This window comes from Hyperolius riggenbachi, chromosome 5 (genome assembly GCF_040937935.1).
Source record: "Hyperolius riggenbachi isolate aHypRig1 chromosome 5, aHypRig1.pri, whole genome shotgun sequence".
Taxonomy (NCBI): Eukaryota; Metazoa; Chordata; class Amphibia; order Anura; family Hyperoliidae; genus Hyperolius; species Hyperolius riggenbachi.
This window is the reverse complement of record NC_090650.1, coordinates 266,390,366-266,411,985: the sequence shown is the minus strand read 5'-3', so window position 1 is coordinate 266,411,985 and position 21,620 is coordinate 266,390,366. Positions and strand designations below refer to the sequence as shown.

Below are 21,620 nucleotides of genomic sequence, written 5' to 3'. Positions count from 1 at the left end.
CACCCTTCTTCTCCCATACTTTATGTACTACTGCCATATGGTCTCTGCAAACTTTTCCTGCTACCATCTCCTCTAGAATTCTTGGCTGAGTCCCTGAGTACCTGTCATTCATTATCTGCTTCAGTACTATGTATTTGGGCCAATCATTTAGCCTATCGCCACACATTGGATGATTTGTCATACAGAAACGCATTTCAATGAGGTTATATTTCTACTTTGCGTTACATTTTTGCAGGTCTGGCGTAAAGCTGATTATAGCTCCAGCTAACCAGTACTGATCATGTCCAAGATCTCTGGTGAGATGTACGATGACAACGACTGCATCTGTTCCTATGGGATGAAGCTCAACTGGGACATCAATGACCCCAAACTCCCGCAGGTGGGTAGCACTGTGTCTGTGAGGAGCTGGTGTGAAATAGCAGTGATGACTCTGTGCAATCACCTGCGGCGTGCTAAGACAACACAGCGGCGCTCGGAAATCAGTACCTGGGAGAGTTCAAAGAGTCACCTTCTCCAAACACTGGCTTATAGGCGAAGCCGAGCTTAGCAAATACTTTCACACTGCATGCATGGCGTATATACACCGGCGGTACAACACAGAAACACAACAGCTAGGCATCAAATAACCTGCCCGTCTGGGGACCGGCTATACACACAATCTATTCCCGAGACTACATATATAGCCCTGTATATACACCAAATCTGATGACGGATTAAACGAGGGAAACCGGTCTCTCTGGCCACTAACGATACAATCTTTTTCATCCAATCTTACCATTTCTATGTAATATAAGAGACTGCCTAAAGTAAACATTCAATATATTCACTCAGATGACTCTTTTACTACATAGATTTGGTAAGATTGATTGAAAAAGATTGAATCGTTAGTGGCCACCTAGCTTTTTCCTCAATACATTTATAAAATAATTTAAGTAGCAACATATAGAAAGAGTACAGCAAATCCTGCTATACTAATACTACCAATACCATATCTCCCTTTATATCAAGCTATAGTAGCTCTAGCAAACGCATAAAATACATAGGGCTGATCCAATTCATTTTTTCTCCTGTTTTCTCATTCTGTTTAAATAGCTTTTCAGCATTTCAGCAATTGAAAAAGTACAAATAAGTAGATGAAAATGGACTTTCAAAATTATTCGGAGTGTTTTATTGCTTACTGGTGGCTTAGAATAGATGACATTTCATTGATAAGATGTAACAATTTAACCTAGGAGAAAACTTAGAAAGAAAACGGAATTGTATCGTGTTCATTAGTGTCATAATACTTGTATTAGTGTCGCATAAGCCGGGACTCCTGCAGCACCTGTGCGCAAAATGATTGTGTACTCCTAACATAAACATTTGTTCTGTTTTTGCGCAATTCAAATCCATAATATTCCAGCAGGTGTGAAGAATGTCTTTCTGCCCGGGCAGTGTGTTTTTAAATGTGACACCTCATAATTGATCAGAATGCTAAGCAAATATATCTCCAATGTAGCCTCTTTGCTGCAAAAGCACGTGTGCCCCCCTGTAGTCCCGGCGCGGTACAGATGCAGAGGTCCTTGTTCTGCTGGTCCCGGAGTCAGTCCCCTCCAGTGCAGGTTACTGGGGTGGCTGCAGGATATTGTTGGGTGTGTGGTGCTAAGCTGAGAGGAGATGTCCTGCTCCCTGTATCCAACATGTCCATCCAGCAGCTTCTGACCTCATCGAGCACCTAATGTGCATTTAGATGCATTTCATTCCTGACCAAGATCTGCTATTTCTGTATGCATGTTGGTTATCTTTTATTATTGCTTGTACTTGATAAAGGGCTGACTTACTGAGTTATAGTAAGTAGTGTACATGGTAAGAGTAGTCAATCTTGCTTCTGCTAAATTAAAGATGATCAATGAAATACTAATACATCCGTCTCGCATGCATTTTTAATTAAAATGTTATGCAGTTTGGAATTGGGACATTCCTATTCGGCACAAAAGTGCGTTTGAGTTGTGTATTTGCAAGCTGGATAGAATTTGCATTAGATTCACATGCAAGGCAGTACCACCAGTATCCCTTTGGACATCGCTGGTGGCAACAGCAAGTTCAGTAGGACTGAACATACACCTACATCGTGCTGTGATGTGATAATATTGTATTTTGCAAGACAGATGCAGTGTGACATTGCCGAGCAGAAATACTAGTCTGACAGTTTGGAAAATAACATTTATTACCAGTAGGTAAACTGTTATAATAATATAAAGTGCATATGAACACTTGTATTAAAATGTAGAAATATACAAGTATAGCATCTGCCATTTGTAATATTGTGATTTGTGTTGAGTACAAAAGCTTATAGGCAATGACTACATGTGTATCAGACTGAGATAATCCGTTATAGGTATATTGCATCATCCACATCAACTAGCCACACCTGGATGGAGAGTCAGAAGAATTCTGATTTTTATCATATGCAGTTGCATTTCAAACATTGCTTTTAGCCATTCATTCTGCCTATTTTCAACTAAACAGAACTTATTACCTATAAATAAAGCAATATAATTATTCAGACGGCAGCATAAGTATTCTGTTCTGAAAAGGGCATAGAATGGCACAGGACTGTGTACAACTAATTATGAAAACTTGCAAATCACGTTGTTGTTGAACCATATAAACTATGCAGCATAATGGTGACAGGGCCACACTTGATGAAACATTGAGTAAAATAAATGTTATAATGAGTATATGAACTTTTCGAGATTTAAGTTACTAAATGGATGAGTAGCTAGCCACAGTAAGTGCACACGAATATAAGAAAGCTGGCACCACATCAATGGGGTGACAATGACATAATAATTTGCATGCAACACCAGAAATCATTGTGACAAGGACTTTGCCCGTGGAAAATATATCTTTATTTGCTGTATATAGACAGTGTGCTCTGCGGATCACGTCCCTACATCATGATACTAAATCGGTGGGCATACTGTACAGTAGGAGAACTACATGTCACAGCTATGCATTCCTAATTACCTATTGTTTTGAATATATTCAAATAGATGTGGGACAGTATTTGAGGACTCCCTACAGAAAACAGTGTAAACGGAATAATAATACTAATAATAGTAGTAATAATAATAATAATAATAATAAAATGTTATCATTATTATTATTATTATTACTACAACAACACTTTTGAGCAATACTATATACACTTAGACATCAAACTTTTGATGTGCCAATGCCACAGAAGGAGACGATCCCTGGCCAGCAGAGCTTACTTTCTAACTACATTCTGCATAGCGGCTCTGTGTGTGATATTAATAATTATACTAATAAGGGCACTATGGAAGAAAGCTCTCGCTGTTTGTCAGCAGACTCAGCATTATGTATTGCAGCTGCTCTTTATGACATCTTTTACTACAGAAAGTCATTTTACATCTGTTTTTTAAGAAAAAAAAATTATTCTAAAAAATATATATAAATAAATAATAATTATTATTATTTAACAGTGCACCCCCTTTGTGGCGTGTTTGTAATTAATAGATTGAATGATGCCGGGGTCGCAGAATGACCCTGCGACAAGCAGGTATAGAGGGACGCTGGTGGCAGGTTAGCTGGAGCGACCCACCTATATTAGTAACAGTTTTCCTATGAGAGCAGTGAACAGACTGCATGCTGAAGTATACTGCCTATCATATACAATTACATTGGAGGACATGAGTGGTCTTTCAGTCTCTGCCCGATGCAACCGATAATTATTTGTTATGAGAGAGGTGCAGTGATTTGCCATATCTGTTCCCTCATTTTTCAAGGGCATTTCTCCACTTCTCAAACTTGTTATTTTTAGACTGGTTTTGCAGCTGGGAGATTTCATAAACATTTTTCGTTTTGGTTGAAGTAAAGGGAGCTATTCAGACAACAAAGACGCCACACGGTGTTATCAATAATGTCATCAGTGCAGCCAGGGTGTATCAGTACAGCATCATACTGACACGGCACACAGAGATCACACTGGCACCCAGGATGTATCAATACAGCATCATACTGACAATGAATACTGGCAAGCAGGGTGTATCAATACAGCATTATACTGACACTGCATACTGGCAGCCAGGGTGTATCAATACAGCATTATACTGACACTGCATACTGGCAGCCCGAGTGTAACAGTACAGCATCATACTGACACTGCATACTGACAGCTCTAGTGTAACAATACAGCATCATACTGACACTGAATACTGGCAAGCAGGGTGTATCAATACAGCATTATACTGACACTGCATACTGGCAGCCAGGGTGTCTCAATACAGCATCATACTGGCACAGTATACTGGCAGCCCGAGTGTAACAGTACAGCATCATACTGACACTGCATACTGACAGCCCTAGTGTAACAATACAGCATCATACTGACACTGAATACTGGCAAGCAGGGTGTATCAATACAGCATTATACTGACACTGCATACTGGCAGCCAGGATGTATCAATACAGCATCATACTGGCCCAGTATACTGGCAGCCCGAGTGTAACAGTACAGCATCATACTGACACTGCATACTGGCAGCCCTAGCGTAACAATACAGCATCATACTGACACTGCATACTGGCAGCCAGGGTGTATCAATACAGCATCATACTGACATGGCACACAGAGGACACACAAGGTATATCAATACAACATCATGCTGACACACCTCTACCAGAACATAGAGAATAGTTTCTTGAAGGATTCCCTGCCAGTGGTGTTTTTCCAATTGTCAGAGGGTAGGGAACAATAAGAAGGATATCCTTAAAGCACTTATAATAGTGATTAATTATTTTTTAGATATATAAAGCGCCAACATAGTCCGTAGCGCTGATATAAAAGAGTGCCGCATTTAGAATATTTAATACTCTCCATATACCTGTACATTTATAATTATTTGCATGAGAGTCATTCGCTAAAGAGCTGTAGGGCATTGTTTCCCACAGGCAGAACATACGGAGGTTGTGGCTATCCAGAGGGTTGCTCTGGGCTCCTGGCTGATTGTGTTTTGTTTGTTTTATTTCAATATAGAGGAGGCTTAAAATATATCCTGATCTCCTCCTGGGGATATAAAATGAATAGCATGTACCGGTGTATTTAAAAAAAATGGCAAAATTCTGGATATGATTGCCTATTTAAATTGACGGTATCTTCACTTATCTCCTTCCCTAGTAATTACTCCTTATCAGTTGTTACTTCTGGAATGACAAATGACTGGAAGTGATAAATCATTTGCACAGCCCAGAGGCAGTCTGTGAAGTAGCGACACCATAATCCGATCTGTACACAGTGAAAGCGATAAGCAAACATACAAGTCACAGCTCACAACAGGAACGTGTCGGGGGTGACTGTTCAATCATCATTGAGACTTCTATCGCCAGGCACATTGCCAATGCGAACAGTAGCACACGCCTGGTAATGCCAAGGCAGCTACCAGCTCAGCCTGGCATCATTGCTATTATGCCAAACACATCTGTGCATTCTCTAGGAAACTGCCTATGTGCATTGTGCAGCCCAGCTCAAACTTTATCATAAAGCTTTGTCTAATCGCTTGATATACATGAACGTTTATTAACATCTTTATCGCTTCACAATGCTGTTTAGTGATGGGAATAATTCTATTAGTTGTGCTGTATTTGCTAGAAAGCCCCAATTAATTGACAAGTGTTGACAGAAGGGATACGAGCTATCACAGCAAAGTATTTTACCTGTAACTACATACAGTGAATATACAGGTAAAACTTGTATATAGCATAGCAATGGTTTACTGATGGGGAAAATCCCAATTTTATGGACAGCAGAAAATGTCTTATTAGTACAGTGATTGCAGTTGGGCCACTATACACCATATTCCTGATGGCTGTAATCTTATCTCCCTGAGATCAGCCTGCACTCAGTTGCTATCAATTCAAAGGTCAATGAGTTACATGTCAGGGACCAGAGGTGTTGGAAAATCGGTGGAGAGCGGATCAGGGAATGGGTACCCAGCTTTGTACTTTTTATGGATACCTACCAGAAGTGATAAGCAACAGCTGATCACAGGGCTGATTGGCTGGTCTATGTCCAACTTAAAGGTAGAAGTATAGATGAGAAGTGTCACTAGCCTGACTGTCATGCTCATCTTTTCATTTCAATAGTTTGTCTCTCACACCTGCATCAAACAGGACAGCAAGCAGAGGGTGAAGTCTGAACAACTCCGCCCACATGCAATGCACTTTTTCACCTAAGTTTTCTCCAAGGAGATTTTTTTAATCTTCTGTTTAAAATAAATGTTCAGCATTCTACAGTTGAAAACATATCAAAAGTATGTGCAGAAATACTGTCAAACTTATTCTGAGTATTTTCTGGCTTGCTGGTGGCTTAAAGGGTATTTTATTTCTAAGGTGTGAAAATATCATCTAGGAGAAAACTTAAAAGAAAAAGTGAATTGCAAATGGGCCTTAATCTCTTAACTTAGCTTGAGCTAGCAATTCACAAAGTATTGGGCTTGTATTCTCTATATTATTCCTGCTTTGGGTTTCCTATGTATGGATCCCATTGCCTTTTAGCCATACTGTTATCCTGAAAACTGGGCCAGTAAGGTTAGATTTGATATTGTTTCCTGAAAGACAGTGACCCATATGCAATTCACTTTTTTCCTGAGTCTTCTCCCAGGAGATAATTTTTCATCTTCAATTTAAATGAACGTTTTACCACTTTGCACTGGAAAAAGTACCAAAAGGTAGGTGAAAAAGTACTTTCAAAATTATTTTGAGTATTTGTTTTCTTGCTGGGGGTGTGAAAGGCATTTTATTTACAAGTTGTGAAAATATCGCCTAGGAGAAAACTCAGGTGAAAAAGTGAATTGCATATGGCCCCCGTGTGCTGTGCATTGTGACATTACTGGGGAATCATGTTTATCAAGGCTTCATAGATGCAAGGTGCACATGCTGTGCTTCCCCCCAAATAAGACAGGGTCTTATATTCATTTTTGCTTCAAAAGATTCATTAGTGCTTAACCCATGTTGTGATGTTTGTGGTGACTTGTTTGTGACAGGTTACATGCGGTGATTACGACCATTATGGCGAATTGCAATCACTCCCATGCCGTAGACTCCTGTGCGGGGTACAATGATCGTGTCACACCTGTCCCATGCCATCGTGTGTTCTTGTGGCAGAGGATGGATCGGGGTACAATCGCTCATTTGGTCGCCGTAGTTTCCCCGATCCATCTTTTGTTGGTCCCGCACAGCAATCTGCATTTATTCTTGGGGGGAAAAAACCCTTTTGAGTGCGATTTTTGGGGGGGAGTGGGGGGTTGGGGGGGGGGGGGGTTAGTTCTGCTTACCCTGGTGAAGAGTCTATCTGTCCTGCTGCATTCTATTGCCAGTTGATTGTACTCTTTACATGTATACTGTAGCTGCCTGGATACTATTTTGAATGACTTTTTTATGAACAGTAACTAGGGCTTATTTTTGGTGTAGGACTAATTTTAGGAGAACAGCGTATCCAGATATACATGTACAAATGTCTGTTGATGAAAACTGTTATTACCATTATTCATTTATGGGGTGCTGATATTTTCCACAGCCCTGTAAAGAGTACATTGAACAATAATTGTTATTCTTTCAGGCAGCTGTTTGCCATGATTGCTGTACAGACATGCTGCTCAGACATGTATTGTTCTATGGAAAGGGGTGCCTTTGGGAAAAACATCATGCTGTTGGGACTTCCTATGAATTTCCCATGGAAATAAAAGGAATTGGGACAGCAGTCTTATACTGGGTACACACAATGCAATTTCCCGCCCGATCGACGGGTGATCGGACGGGAAGTTGCATCGTGTGTACATGTCCAAAGTGCACCCGATTGATTAAGTGATCAATTTTCCAATTATAAGTCCACACAATTGATCACGTCATCAATCGTGAGCTGATCGGACATATTGGAAATAATCGCCTGATTCCCGTGAATTGGGTGGGAAATTGCATTGTTTGTATTAGGCATCACAAAACAAAATTTAGGCCCCCGGAAGTGTACTGATTAAGGGGGCACCCCCTTCTTTAAATATTCAATAAAAGGGTGCCTGTGGCTGTGCAAATGAAGTTCCGTCCTGGATGCGAGTAGCTCCACCCACCACATGCAAAAAGCTCTGCCCACCCCACATAAAGCTCCGCCCCTGCCTGAGACCCTAGTGTGGCCATTCCTTCAGTTGTGTGGGTACAAGTAAGATGGAGTCTCCTTGACAGCTGCACCCACTGTGACCTCTCCCTCCCCAGCACCCACAGTGACCTCTTCCTCCACCTAGCAACTACAGTGACCCCCTCCATCCTCAGCACTAGCAGTGATTCTGCCTCCCCCAGCACCAACACTGACTTATCCCTCCCCCAGCACCCACAGTGACCCCCCCCCCAGTGGTACCCCTTCTGTCCCCAGCAGACCTTCTCCAGCAGTACCTACAGTGACCTCTCCCATTTCCACCAACCACAGTCAACTTTCCCACCTCCCAGCATCTACAGTGGCTTCTCCCTCCCCCAGCAACCACAGTTACTTCTCCCTTCTCCCTTCCCCAGCAACCACAGTTACTTTTCCCTTCCCCAGGACCCATACAGATCCCTCCCTTCCCCAGCACCCACTGTAAAGTCTCCTCCAGCACCCACAGTGTCCTTCAATTCCTCTAGTACCCACACTGACTCTTCATGGTCTGCACCCGGTAGCCGACCATGGTCTGTACCCACATGGCACCCAGTACCTAGCTATTATATGCATCAAGTACCCTTACATGGCCTGTACCCAAACAGCACCCAGTACCCACCTATGGTCCAAACCCATATGACACCCAGTACTCTCCTATGGCATCCAGATCCCACATAGCACTCACTACTCACTCATGTCCTGCTCACTGCACCTACTGCACACAGTACCCACTCTTGGCTTGTACCCAGCACTCACATGGCTCCCTGTACTAATTGGCACTCATATGGTACCCACTGCAGATTAACAGCCAATACAACTTGGTATACATGACATCTTCTCACAAACTGGACCTTGGTACCCACTGCAGCTTGACACAGACTGTACTTTGGCACCTCAGCACCCACTGCAACTTAGCATGAGTTGGACCATTGCATCTTGCCACCCAGTGAATCTGGGCACCCACTGCACCTTAGCACTTACTACAATTTTGACCCTACCAATGCTTTGCAGCCACTGTATATTGGCAACCACTTCTTCTTAGCCTGAAAAGAAGCTTGGGTGTTGATCAAAGGGGACAGATAGGGAAGTCCATGTCTACAGTAGGCTCCACTGTGCAAAGTCTGCCTGATACTGCTATAAGGAGGGGGGGGGGGGATGCAAAGACTGCCTAATGCTGCTTTCTGTAGAGGGGGTATTACATACAGAATTTAACACTCATTTGGTTGATTGATTGGGGCCAGTTTTTCAAATTTGAGCACCACCTCTGTGAGGACCATCTGCACGGCCTTGCCTAGGACTGCACAGCAAGAATGATTATCACTTAGCCATTGTACTGTCCCCCTTTAAATGGACCAATGGATTATTTAAATATGGCTATACAGTGTATGAGCTGTTCTACATAATATATAATCTATAATAAATAAACAGCCAAGAATACTCCTCCTGCAATCATCTAGACACTAATATAGTAACATTTCTTACATCAATTATTTAAAAACAAACATATAAAAAATTATATTCACAAAAGCACACTAAAGTTGCAGTGCTGAAGAAGTGTACAGCAATTTTACTGTTACAGGTAGCATGCTGCGCAATTAGCACAACCCCATTATCTAGGTTATGCCTAGGTGATATGAGCCTTGTTAGAGTAACGCGTGTTGTACTAATTGCGCAAGGCCCACAACAGTAACATTTCTGTGCCATGCATTTGTGAATATGGGACAAAAGGGTTGATTCACTAACATAAATAGCGCGAGTAACCTTCTGATACTCGCGCTATCCCTAGTGGGACCAGATAATAATATCCATATTATTAGCTTTTAATTGGTGTTATGTTGATAATGAACACCGTTGTATGTGTATTGAATAGTGGTAATCCTTAACAAACCGTTTCATTACTCTGATTACACCTCTCTGATACTGCAGCTGTCCTTGGTAGGTTTTTGGGCTTAACATCAATAGAGTGCTTGTGGTCCCATTTAAAACTTGAACCAGGGCACCAAGCTCCTTAGTTACGCCACTGACACTTGGATATCAATATTTTAAAATATGTGGTCCCTTTTGTCCTTAATATCTGGAGTAGTTACATCTCTTGACATTTTTGTATATGTGACTGTATCTCAGTGTGCATGACCATGATTTCTTTTGATATGACAGGATCTAAAGCAGTATGACAGTTTCCAGGAGTGGACAGATAGCTACGTTCGGTATATATACAGTGCCGAGGACAAGAATGCCCAGCGCCATCTCAGCGGATGGGCCATGAGGAATACCAACAATCATAACTGTCAGATCCTGAAGAAGTCATGCCTGGGTGTGGTGGTGTGCAGCCGAGGCTGTACATTATCTGACGGAGGCAAATTACAGCTCAGGCCGGCAATCTGTGACAAAGCGCGACAGAAACAACAGAGTAAGTGTAACGTTAACACTTCTGTAAAACAATAGGGCCCATATTCAAATAACTTTTTCTCCTGACTTATCTCCTAGGAGATAATTTTCAACTTCTCTTTAAATTAACTTTACAGCATTTTATATTTGAAAAAGTACCCAAAAGGAGGTGAAAACATTCTATCAACATTATTTTATTTATTTTCTTGCTTGCTGTTGGTTTAAAGGGCATTTTATGGAAAGGTGTGAAGAAATCACCTAGGAGAAAACTCAGGAGAAAAAGTGAATTGCATCTGTACAGCGCTGCAGAAGATGTCGGCGATACATAAATACTAAATAACTATAATATGGGCCCAGGGGCCATATGCAATTCACTTTTTCACCTGAGTTTTCTCCTAGGTGATATTTTTAAACTTGTCAATAAAATGCATTTTAAGTCCCCAGAAGGCAAGAATATGCTCAAAATAATTTTAATAGTATTTTTTCACCAACTTTTTGGTACATTTTTAGTTGAAAAGTACTGGAAACTTATTTAAAATCAAAGATGAAAAATTATCTCCTGGGAGAAAACTCAGGTGAAAAAGAGAATTGTATATGGCCCGATGTCTAAACTCCTCATCAGTTTTAAGTGCAGATCTCTCTATATCTGTTGAAAGTTACTTCTTAATATATGCAGAAAATATTTTTTTCAGGGCCCAGAAGCAATTTAAAATGTCAAGTGTTGGTGTATTTATAGTTACGTGTGTTTAAAATAGCTTAAATGGCAGTATACTTATATAACCAAATGTGTTTAAAATAACAACATTAGACTCTGATCAGTAATGCAACATACCAGCCTGTATGCCTTCCAGCATTAGGGAGTGCTTCTAAATATCTCTCTCCAGGCAGGCTTGTGGAAATTAATCTTTATACATTGTGCATCGCTCTGCTCGCAAGTAAATAAATATTGGAAGGTGGCAATTCACTTCTTACGGGATGTCTTATGATGATGTGTTACTTTGGCTATAATATAATATTATATTAATATACATGTATGCTATGAATTTTGTGGGAAATGTCATGTGGAAAATACAAAAAATCCTAATCAGTGTAATAAAACTCATGTCTTGTAGTACTCTGATATATAATTCATATAGCAAGCTGCTCTGTGGTTCCTCTGTATCTTGAATGTCATGAATCTGGATTGCTTGCTTTGGTTGTTTTTGAATACCTGATGCCTTTTCATTTGGCATCTTTGACTAAAAACACACAAAAAAATTTTTGTGTAAAAAAATAAAAAAAGCAGTGCTTCTAGAGCATCTTCTAAGAAAGGAAACCAGTACTATACATTGGCATGTGACTCTGTTGCCAGAAGGATCAGCTTGAATACCAAGGGATTTCAAATCCCACAGGTCTCATTATTCTGTCATCACATTTTCAGTTTAACCACTTGCTCTCCCCTGGAATGAGTATCTACGTCCCAGAAAAACAAACTTGGGCTCCCAAGGGCGTAGATACTTGTTCCTCACTGTTTATGCCCAGCGCACACGCAGTCATGGCTTCTGGTGGTAGTGCACAGATTGGTGAATGATAACATTCATTCCCAAATGTAAGTGTCTAAAGTGACATTGATCACTGTCGCAACGAGCAACAGTAATCATTGCATTGTAAATTGCAGTAACTGTAATTTCCTGCTGGCTGGAATGCAGCTGGAGCTGCGTTCTAACCAGACAGGAAATGTGTGGAGACATCTCTTGTGGCCAAAAATATAAAAAATAATACAATATAAATTTCCTGTCCCAATAACCTGCCTATTAACCCATTCTGCTGCCTCCCTGCCCCAGTATAACACAATGTAATTATTTTCCTTCTTATTCCCTTTAAAATGCTTATAAAATAAAATAATTTTTTAACAATTCTTAGAAAAAAGTACCACCTGAAGAAAGTCTAATTTGTGTCGAGAAAAAAAAAGGATATTTCAAAAACAATGTAACATTTAGATTTGATAAGTTGTAATAAAGTTGTTGCTAAATAAATGGATACAGCGTAGAAATGTGAAAACTGCTTTCAAAGGGAAAACACCCATAGGCCTGGTGCACACCAGAGGAGTTTTTCTGAGCGTTTTGAGTTTTTAAAGCTGCTGCTAATGTTATCCTATGTGTCAGTGCACACTGGAGCAATGAGGTTTTGTAAAAAAAAACCATAGCATTACATTGGGAAGAGCTTTTGAAACCTCTAGCGTTTGGCCTCTTCCCAATGTAATGCTATGGTTTTTTTTTACAAAACCTCATTGCTCCAGTGTGCACAGACACATAGGATAACATTAGCAGCAGATTTAAAAACTCAAAACGCTCAGAAAAACTCCTCTGGTGTGCACCAGGCCTTAGAGGTGAAGTGGTCACCATTCCCGTGTACTGAATACTGAATATGGCTGCACTGTTCCATACTCTACCAGGGCCAGCAGTGATGCCAAGGTGTGTGCACCACTTGGACATAGGCCTAGTGCACACCAAAACCGCTAGCAGATCCGCAATATGCTAGCGGTATTGGGAGCTGATTTCAGAGCGATTCTAGGCGTGTTTAGAGAGGTCTTCTAAACATACCTAGCGGTTTTGGGTGCATTTTTGTGTAGCAGATTACACATATTGTTACAGTAAAAGCTGTTACTGAACAGCTTCTGTAACAAAAACGCCTGGCAAACCGCTCTGAAGTAGCGTTTTTCAGAGCGGTTTGCGTTTTTCCTATACTTCAGACGCTTCAGAAAACCGCAAGCGTGCAGCAGGAGGCACGTTTGCGGCTGGGCAAAAACCTCAAACCGCCGGTGTGCACCATCCCATTGCAAAACATTAGCCAAGCGTTTTTACAGGCGGATGCGGCCGGCGGGTCGCTCCAAAAACCGCTCGGTGTGCACTAGGCCATAGATATGTGAAATAGTGACAAAACAATTTCACCATTTTATTCCTGGATATAATAAATGGTTATCTAAATATATATCTAATTCTGAGAAGATAAGCTTATCTCATGTTTTATTTTTTTAATTACAGAAAAGCTATGTGGCAACTGTAATGCAGCTTTGGAGCTGATTCCTTGTCGAGGTCACAGTGGCTATCCAGTCACAAACTTCTGGCGTGTAGAGGGAAAAGCCATATTCTTTCAGGTATTTCTTTTAAAGCTGTATGGAATGCCAGTGGTGTCCAGATGCTTTTAGATATTGTGCTTCCAGAGGTGTACAGCAGCAAGCAATATTGCCTGGAACTCATTGATACTTTAATTCCAGTAATAACTTCCCTCTTACCTGTGATATTATTATATATGGACGTTATTATCGGTTATTTCCAGCACTGGAACAATGCACATCTTACCACCCTCCTTCTCCCTCCACCCACAACATATAAACAATGTGCCACCCAGGCAGGGGCATAACAATAGCCCCTGCAACCACTGGTAGCCCCCTCCCTCTCCTCACCCACATGCAGAGTAGTAGCACAGGTAGTGGAGTAATGCTTGCCTGCTCCATCACTGTGGGTCTCCTCCATGCATCACAGCTGCATACTTTCTGCTGCCATTTACTGGCTCCCTATCACATGACCGATGTGAGTCATGTGATTGGAAGGCGGCGAATGGCAGCCGAGAGTGTGCGGCTGTGATGCATGGAGGAGACCAGCAGGACTGGAACAGGTAAATATTACTCTGGTTCCTCCGCTATTCTACATGCATATCGGGGCAAGGTGTGTGCGGGGACGGGGGGGGGGGGGGGGGACAGGGGGGGGTCGGGAAGGAGTTTGGGTACAGTGTGGAGATGTTTGGATTCGAAGGGGGGGAGGAGGGGGGGGGGTAATGGGCTCTTATTACACCCCTACACCCAGTGTAGAACCCTTGGGAGCCTGATGGCAAACAGGGATGATTTTAGGTAAAATGGGAGCTTGGGGATAATTTGGTTCTGTATGTGTGATTTGCCTTCTTAAAACAGAAGGAAACGTGCAATAATTCAGCTTTGAGTGAACATTTGTGGTTACCCACAATGCACCACTACTGAATATGCAAATTATCTCTTTGATTCTGTACTGGCAGAGAAAGGTCTTGTGAGCCCCACAGTTCCTGACTTGAGAGCAATAAAGTTTGGGGGGTCCTGGGCAGTTGTGTAGTTTACCCATATGAAAGTTCCTGCTCTGGTGATAAATATGTCCCTGAATAATGCAACAGCATATATAACAGAGAAGGCACCTGGTAAGAAGGTGCACATTCTGTTTCTACATGCATGTCTATTAGCTGGAAGGAACCTTCATTCTATCAATGACAGATCAGTTTAGCAATGTACTGCTGAGGTCCTGTATACACATTAAACTTTGGTTGTCTGAAGCAGTCATTCATGATTGCTTTGGGGGACTGATCCCTGTACAGATGTGCTGCTTAGCTGTCTGTCACACACTGAAGGATGGGTAGGAACAAGAGGTACTGTAACCAATAGTAGTGGTTAGGCATGGTTTTCCAGCATGGCCAATCACTAATGACTGGTCTGTGTCCTTCAGGGCACACTGTACATATGCTGGATAAGATACTTAGAACAACACTAAACAATTACTTCAGACCACAAACTCTAACATGTCTGTTCCCATTACATTCAACTGTTACTGATGCTTCTTTCTCCATGCACTAAATCCTATCAAAGCAAGCCAGGGTATTTTGATAATGTAGCCTATAGCAACAGTTTGTTGTTATGGAACACACTGCTGTGTTTCCATTGCTGGGTAGGATAGTCATCTTCTCATACCGACGCTATGGCTAAGCAGAAAGAATGCAGAAGAACACTTCCTTTGAAAAACAAACACAAAGGCTAATCAGTCAAACAAGGCATCCTGAGCTCTGAAGGGTTTTTAGTAAAACATATTCTATGGCGAACCAGTTCAGCGATAACATTTCTCTTTATTTTTAGGCAAAGGGAGTTCATGATCACCCGAGACCAGAAAGTAAATCGGAGACAGAAGCTCGAAGAAGTGCTGTGAAGCGTCAGATATCATCCAGTTTGTCTCAGAAAAAGAAACTTCTAGAATCTGAGGTGAGCTAACATCAATTTCTGTAACATGCTCAGATTTCCATTTCTAGGGCCCATACACTGAGCCGATTTGCGGCCGATCGATCGATCTGACATGCTGGAAAATCTAGGTCGATCTGTTCAGAGTGCTTATCATTTTGAATTGGACCTAATGGAAATCTGATGGCAAAAAAATGCCATCAGATCGATTTTCAATAAATTTCATACTGAAATCTATTGGAAATCTGTTCCTAGTAAAAAATGTTCCTAAACACATCAGTTAGATAGATCAGACATCTATCTGATGATCTATCTGCTGCTAATCTAACAAGTGTATGGCCACCCTACAGTGAGAGGGATGTGGAAGGTGCTTCCATAAAAATGCTGCTTGCCTGGCTGCTGTGGTCCATTTTCAAACTGCATGTATTTGATATATTTGATAAAAATGTGCGTATATTTACATAAACTCAGAAGGATTTGCATATCATTGATCAACCCTTCTAGGCAGGAGCAAGTGAGCACATCAGAGACCTCATTCAATTCCAAGTAAAAACAAAAAATCTACCTTTATCTTTTAGGACATTTCAATATGCCACATTTGCTGCTCAATTCATTTGATACACCATCGGTAGCAATTACGGTACAATAAAAGATTCTCCACTTATCGGTAAACCTTTTGGCTTGTGTATTAGGATGTTTTGTTTTGGTGTACTGGTAGGTTGTTTCTTATGGCATGTTATATAATTCATATTATAAGCATCACTTATAGCCTATGACATGACTAGCTCTAATAAAGTTGTTATTATTATTATTATTATCATTATTATTATTATTATTATACTGTATAGTTACAGAATGGTCTTGCATTACATAACAATTTGTAAAAAGAGAAACAAATGTCAGCAACGTATCATTAAAGACTATGGCCCGTATGCAATTACCGGTAACTTTTTTCTCCTAAGTTTTCTCCTAGGAAATCATTTTTCATCTTCTCTTTAAAATAATTTTTCAATGCTTTACAAATAAAAAGTACCAAAAAGTATTTGAAAAAGTACCGGTAATATCAAAATAATTTTGAGTATTTTCTTGCTTGTTAGGCGTTGAAATGCATTTTATTTGAAAACCTAGGAGAAAAAGTTAATTGCACATGGGCCGATATGTAAAATGACCTATAAAAAATAAAAATATTACAATAAGACCATAAATTCTCCTACATAATTGTCCTAGATAATTCAGAATCATATTTTAAAGAATATGATTCAGAAATAAAAAATAAAGTAGAAGAAATAGAAATTAATAAAAGAAGGCAGAAAAGAAAAATAAATAAAAAACTACTGGTTGCACAGAGGCTTAGAGTGGCAGGAAGGCCAATATTCCAATTCCTAAGGGTGGGTTTCCACTGGGGTGCCGATTCAGAAATGGACGGGCACCCCATTGACAACACGACCATACAAGGCTATGGGGATTCGGATACGTTCTGCAAAAAAATGCAACCAACACCATTTTTTTTAACACACACAGTGGTGTAGCAATAGGGGTTGCAGAGGTCTTGACCGCACCGGGGCTTGTAGGGCACTCCCTCAACTGCAGTATTAGTTCTTTATTGGTCCTGTGCTTGTAATGGTTACTTCTATACATGCTTTCAATGATAATAATGATTATCAAGCTGTTCCCAATCCTCTTCCTGCACCTCTCACACTGTGGATGTACTTGGCAGGTTTTGGTGCACTGTATCAATTGTTATGCATTGAAGGTTTGGGGGGGGGCATGTAAAACTCGCACCGTTGCCCATAGCTTCTTAGCTACGCCACTGAACACACACGATTTGGATGCAGCCTATTGGTTCAAATAGGCTGCATTCTGCATTCGAAATCACAAGTGGAAAATGGGTCTTAAAGAGACTCCGTAACAAAAATTGCATCCTTTTTTTTATCATCCTACAAGTTCCAAAAGCTATTCTAATGTGTTCTGGCTTACTGCAGCACTTTGTACTATCACAGTCTCTGTAATAAATCAACTCATCTCTCTCTTGTCAGACTTGTCGGCCTGTGTCTGGAAGGCTGCCAAGTTCTTCAGTGTTGTGGTTCTGCTATGAACTCCCCCTTCCAGGCCCCTCTATGCACACTGCCTGTGTGTTATTTAGATTAGAGCAGCTTCTCTCTTCTCTCTTATCTTTTACAAGCTGGATAAATCGTCCTCTGAGCTGGCTGGGCTTTCACATAGTGAGGAATTACAGACAAGGGCAAAGCTGTTTGCAGGAAGAAAAGAGCAGCCTGAAACTTCAGTGCATGAGAGATGCAGGGGGAAAGAAACACACAAATGATCTCTTGAGATTCAAAAGGAAGGCTGTATACAGCCTGCTTGTTTATGGATGTATTTTCTATGTGTGGACATACTGTACATCAATCTACTTCCTGTTTTGGTGGCCATTTTGTTTGTTTATAAACAAACTTTTTAAAACTGTTTTTAACCACTTTTAATGCGGCGGGGAGCGGCGAAATTGTGACAGAGGGTAATAGGAGATGTCCCATAACGCACTGGTATGTTTACTTTTGTGTGATTTTAACAATACAGATTCTCTTTAAAGTGAATGGGAACCGCATTTAAAAAAAAATGAAGCAAATACTTACCTAAGGAGAGGGAAGGCTCTGGGTCATATAGAGCCTTCTGTCTCCTCTCTTAGTGCTCTCTATCCTGTGCTGGCTCCCCCCCCCCCCCCGTTTCAATCCCCCGCCGAAAGGGTATTTGGAAGTATTCGGGAGCCGTGTCCTCATGAAGACGTGCGGCTCCATACTGCTCACACGTGAGCGTGCAAGAGAGCGTGCTTGCGCAGGCGCAGTACAGGGCCACCCTTCTTCAGGAGCACTCGGGCTCCCTGAAGACTTCTGAAGCCTCCTTCGGCAGGATAAAGCAGTTTGGTGCCATCCAACATTACGTTGCCTTGTCTTACATGGGTAATTAACTATTGAAATCCTCATGTTAATGGGTATTATAATTAGCACTATGTGAAGAATGGTAATTGCAATATACAACTGTCCTTTATATATGGACACTGTGGCCTCAATTCACTAAGCTTATCTCCTGTCTTTAATAACGTTTCTAGTGTTATTACCATGGTGATAAGGCATGTAGTATTCAGGAAACATTTAACCTCAGGCAAACCTAAAGTTAACTCTTCTGTCTTTAAGTTAACTCTTCAATCCTTAAAATAACTTCAGAATTCTAACCTTAAAGACAAGCTGTAAATTAACTGCGTGTGAAAATAACTACAGAGGAGGAAACTTATCTACACAGGAGGAAACTTATCTACAGAGGAGGAAACTTATCTACAGAGGAGGTAACTTAAGGAATGAAGAGATAACTCTCTCACCGTGCAGTGGCATGTTTACTCTTGCCTTATTATCTCCAGCATGAGCTTAGTGAATTGAGGGCATTACCATTTATTTTTCTCCTTAGTTTTCGCACAGTTTTCTGTTTTTGCCAATAAAATACATTTTCAGCCCTCAGCAAGCAAAAAAAAAAAAAAAGTACTGAAATAATTTAACCTAAATCAACTTAAGATAGATATTATTTTCTTATCTAATTTTAGTTCTTTTTAAGTTGCTAGCTGCTGAAAAGGTATCTTGTTGAAATGGTGAGAAACATCGCCTGGCAGAAAAGTTGCATGAATCAGTGATTATATGTTTTAAGGTGACCAAACGTGGTACAATAAAATGATCAGATTTAACAGCAATCCGATAAAAAAAGATCAGATTTCCCCGAAAAATTAAAAGCTTTTTTTTTTGAGTGGTGGATTTTTCTGATCAATTTTTATGAGAATCGAATGGTGTGTGGTAGATTGTCAAAGTATTAATATATACACTCCAGCAATTTTCAATCATTTTTTTTATAATTGGGGAAACATTTTCCACACTTGTGTGGCACATCGGTCAGATTTTTTTAAATGTTACAATCAATCAGAAAAATTGATGGTAAAACTTGAACTGAAAAGAAATTTAAAACAGTGTGTGGCCACCTTTACACATATTTGCAATATAGATTGTATTTTACACCATGATATATTTCACTCAACACTGTCATATGTGTCTTTATTTATATTGAACATGATTGTATACCTTTCAGGTGGGAAGATATAATGACAGCGGTGGACATTTCTCAAACATCCATCCTCTATCTTGCATAGAAGGACCAGAGCGTTTCAGTCTTGTAGATGGAAGCTTTCCTCTACCATCTCAGCATTACACCTCATTTCAGAATGCAGACCCTTTCAAACCTAATTATAGCACAATGGGCTATCAAGGAGAATTTTCAAAATGTTCTGACAGATTATATGTGCCAAGAGCACCGTGCGGCTATGATTTCCATGTCTCTGGTTACATGAACTCCAATTCCTATCCCCCACTGTATAAGGAAGCTGTTGGAAGTTTACCTGATACTGAACGAGTTCCATTAAATGCGCCACAACCCAATCTTAGCATGTTGAACCCCCATGAAAGAAATTTTGATGGTTCTGGCAAACTTCATGGATGGAAGCCGATATTTGCCAAACCGGGATACGCAGACCGAAGTGACTATGGCCAAATTCAGACCAATCCTGGTCATTCTTACTATAATCCTGAATACCCATGTAGATACGCCAGGTCGCCATCTCCAACTTTACAGACTGTTATAACTACTACCACCAAAGTTTCATATCAGGCCTACAAACCACCAGTCGTCAAGTACACAGACAATGTGTGTGATGTCAAAGCTTTACAAAACTATTCAAATATACAAGATGGCATATCAGATGGCGTCTTTCCTGACATGAAAGCTCAAGAAGACTTTGGTGTCATCAAAACAGCTTTGGGCTATCAAGAGCAGGCTCCTACAAAGTCTGAACGAGTGGAAAACATGGACCTTTACCGATACGGCACGTGTGTGAGTAATGGCTATTCAGCACAGCCGTACAGATATGACAATACAGACTATTAAAGAAATAAAATGGACTAATATTAACTGTTATTATCTACTGTCCAAGTGAGCTGTGTCTGAAGAATTGATGTACAAAGTTAAAGTAATTCCTGACATTGCATGATTGTATAAACAAGCTGTATATGTAATATTAAAACGCTGCAGTCAAATTTTCTTTTTTTTTGTGTTTTGTATTTTGCATGGAGTGGAAAAAGGTTAGACTATCTCCCTAGCTGTCTGCCTACCTATTAAAGAGAAAGGCCTAGTTCATAGTGCTCAGTTGCATTGCAGAATAATTCCTCATGTCAACTCACTGCCCATACAAGTCTATAAGTAGCCAATTTAAAAAAAAAAACATGCCCCCTGTAGCACACACACACTCTATAGGCAGCCAGAAGAGCCCCCCTCCCTCCCCACCCCCAATATAGGCAACCAAAGCCCCCCTCCCTCCCCACTCCCTACACACAATATAGGGCAGCCAGGGCTCCCCATGTAGAGCACAGCAGAGCCAATGTACCATCCTGGCCTCCTCTAACTTCCTGCGGTGGTCACGTGATGACTGGTGTCCTGCAGCTATGGAAACAGGACACCGAAGAGGAAGATGGAAGAATTGCATGTACCTTATTCTGCCGGCCAGGATGGTGCGTTCGCTCCGCACCCACTGCTCCCCCTTCCTGCTCTGTGCCCCGGATGATAACCTACTTTGCTCGCCCCAAGAAACTAGTGTTTTTCAAAGCTCTCAGATCTGCTCTTGGTGTGCACCAGCCCTAAATCGGAGTTTTCATCTTTTTTTTTCTGGAGCTTCTGCATAACCAATATATAAAACACATTTTAACATTTAAATTAGGTTGTGTTTTAAACAATGAACGAAACAGATAGCTATGCATAGCACTGACTTGCGCATTTCGCATAGCTAATCTTGCTAATGTGCTGACAAATTCTACAATTAAAACCATCTGTAATCATAAACCACAAGTCTGGTTTCTGTAAAAGAATCATTTATGAATAGGTTCCTATAAGTTACATTTGCAACATTTGACATTGTTCTTCCTATTTCTAGTGGAGATATGGGTGAGAAGGGCA

At 40.8% G+C, this 21,620-nt stretch overlaps 1 protein-coding gene and 1 long non-coding RNA gene across 2 annotated transcripts in view; one reads left to right on the top strand and one right to left on the bottom strand.

Annotated features, from left to right (window-relative positions):
- The first annotated feature begins 280 nt into the window (after window positions 1–280).
- GCM2 (glial cells missing transcription factor 2) lies at window positions 281–20,606 on the top strand. The gene is made up of 5 exons (XM_068234626.1): window positions 281–379; window positions 10,343–10,595; window positions 13,597–13,709; window positions 15,486–15,608; window positions 19,707–20,606. Exons 1-5 carry the CDS (start codon window positions 281–283, stop codon window positions 20,556–20,558), a joined length of 1,440 nt encoding a protein of 479 aa, XP_068090727.1. The 3' UTR covers window positions 20,559–20,606.
- LOC137517641 (uncharacterized) overlaps window positions 13,648–21,620 on the bottom strand; it is an 84,956-nt gene continuing 76,983 nt past the window's right edge. The window contains exon 5 of the long non-coding RNA XR_011020605.1: window positions 13,648–13,847. This is a non-coding gene — a long non-coding RNA (uncharacterized lncRNA). The remainder of the gene's footprint in view (window positions 13,848–21,620) is intronic.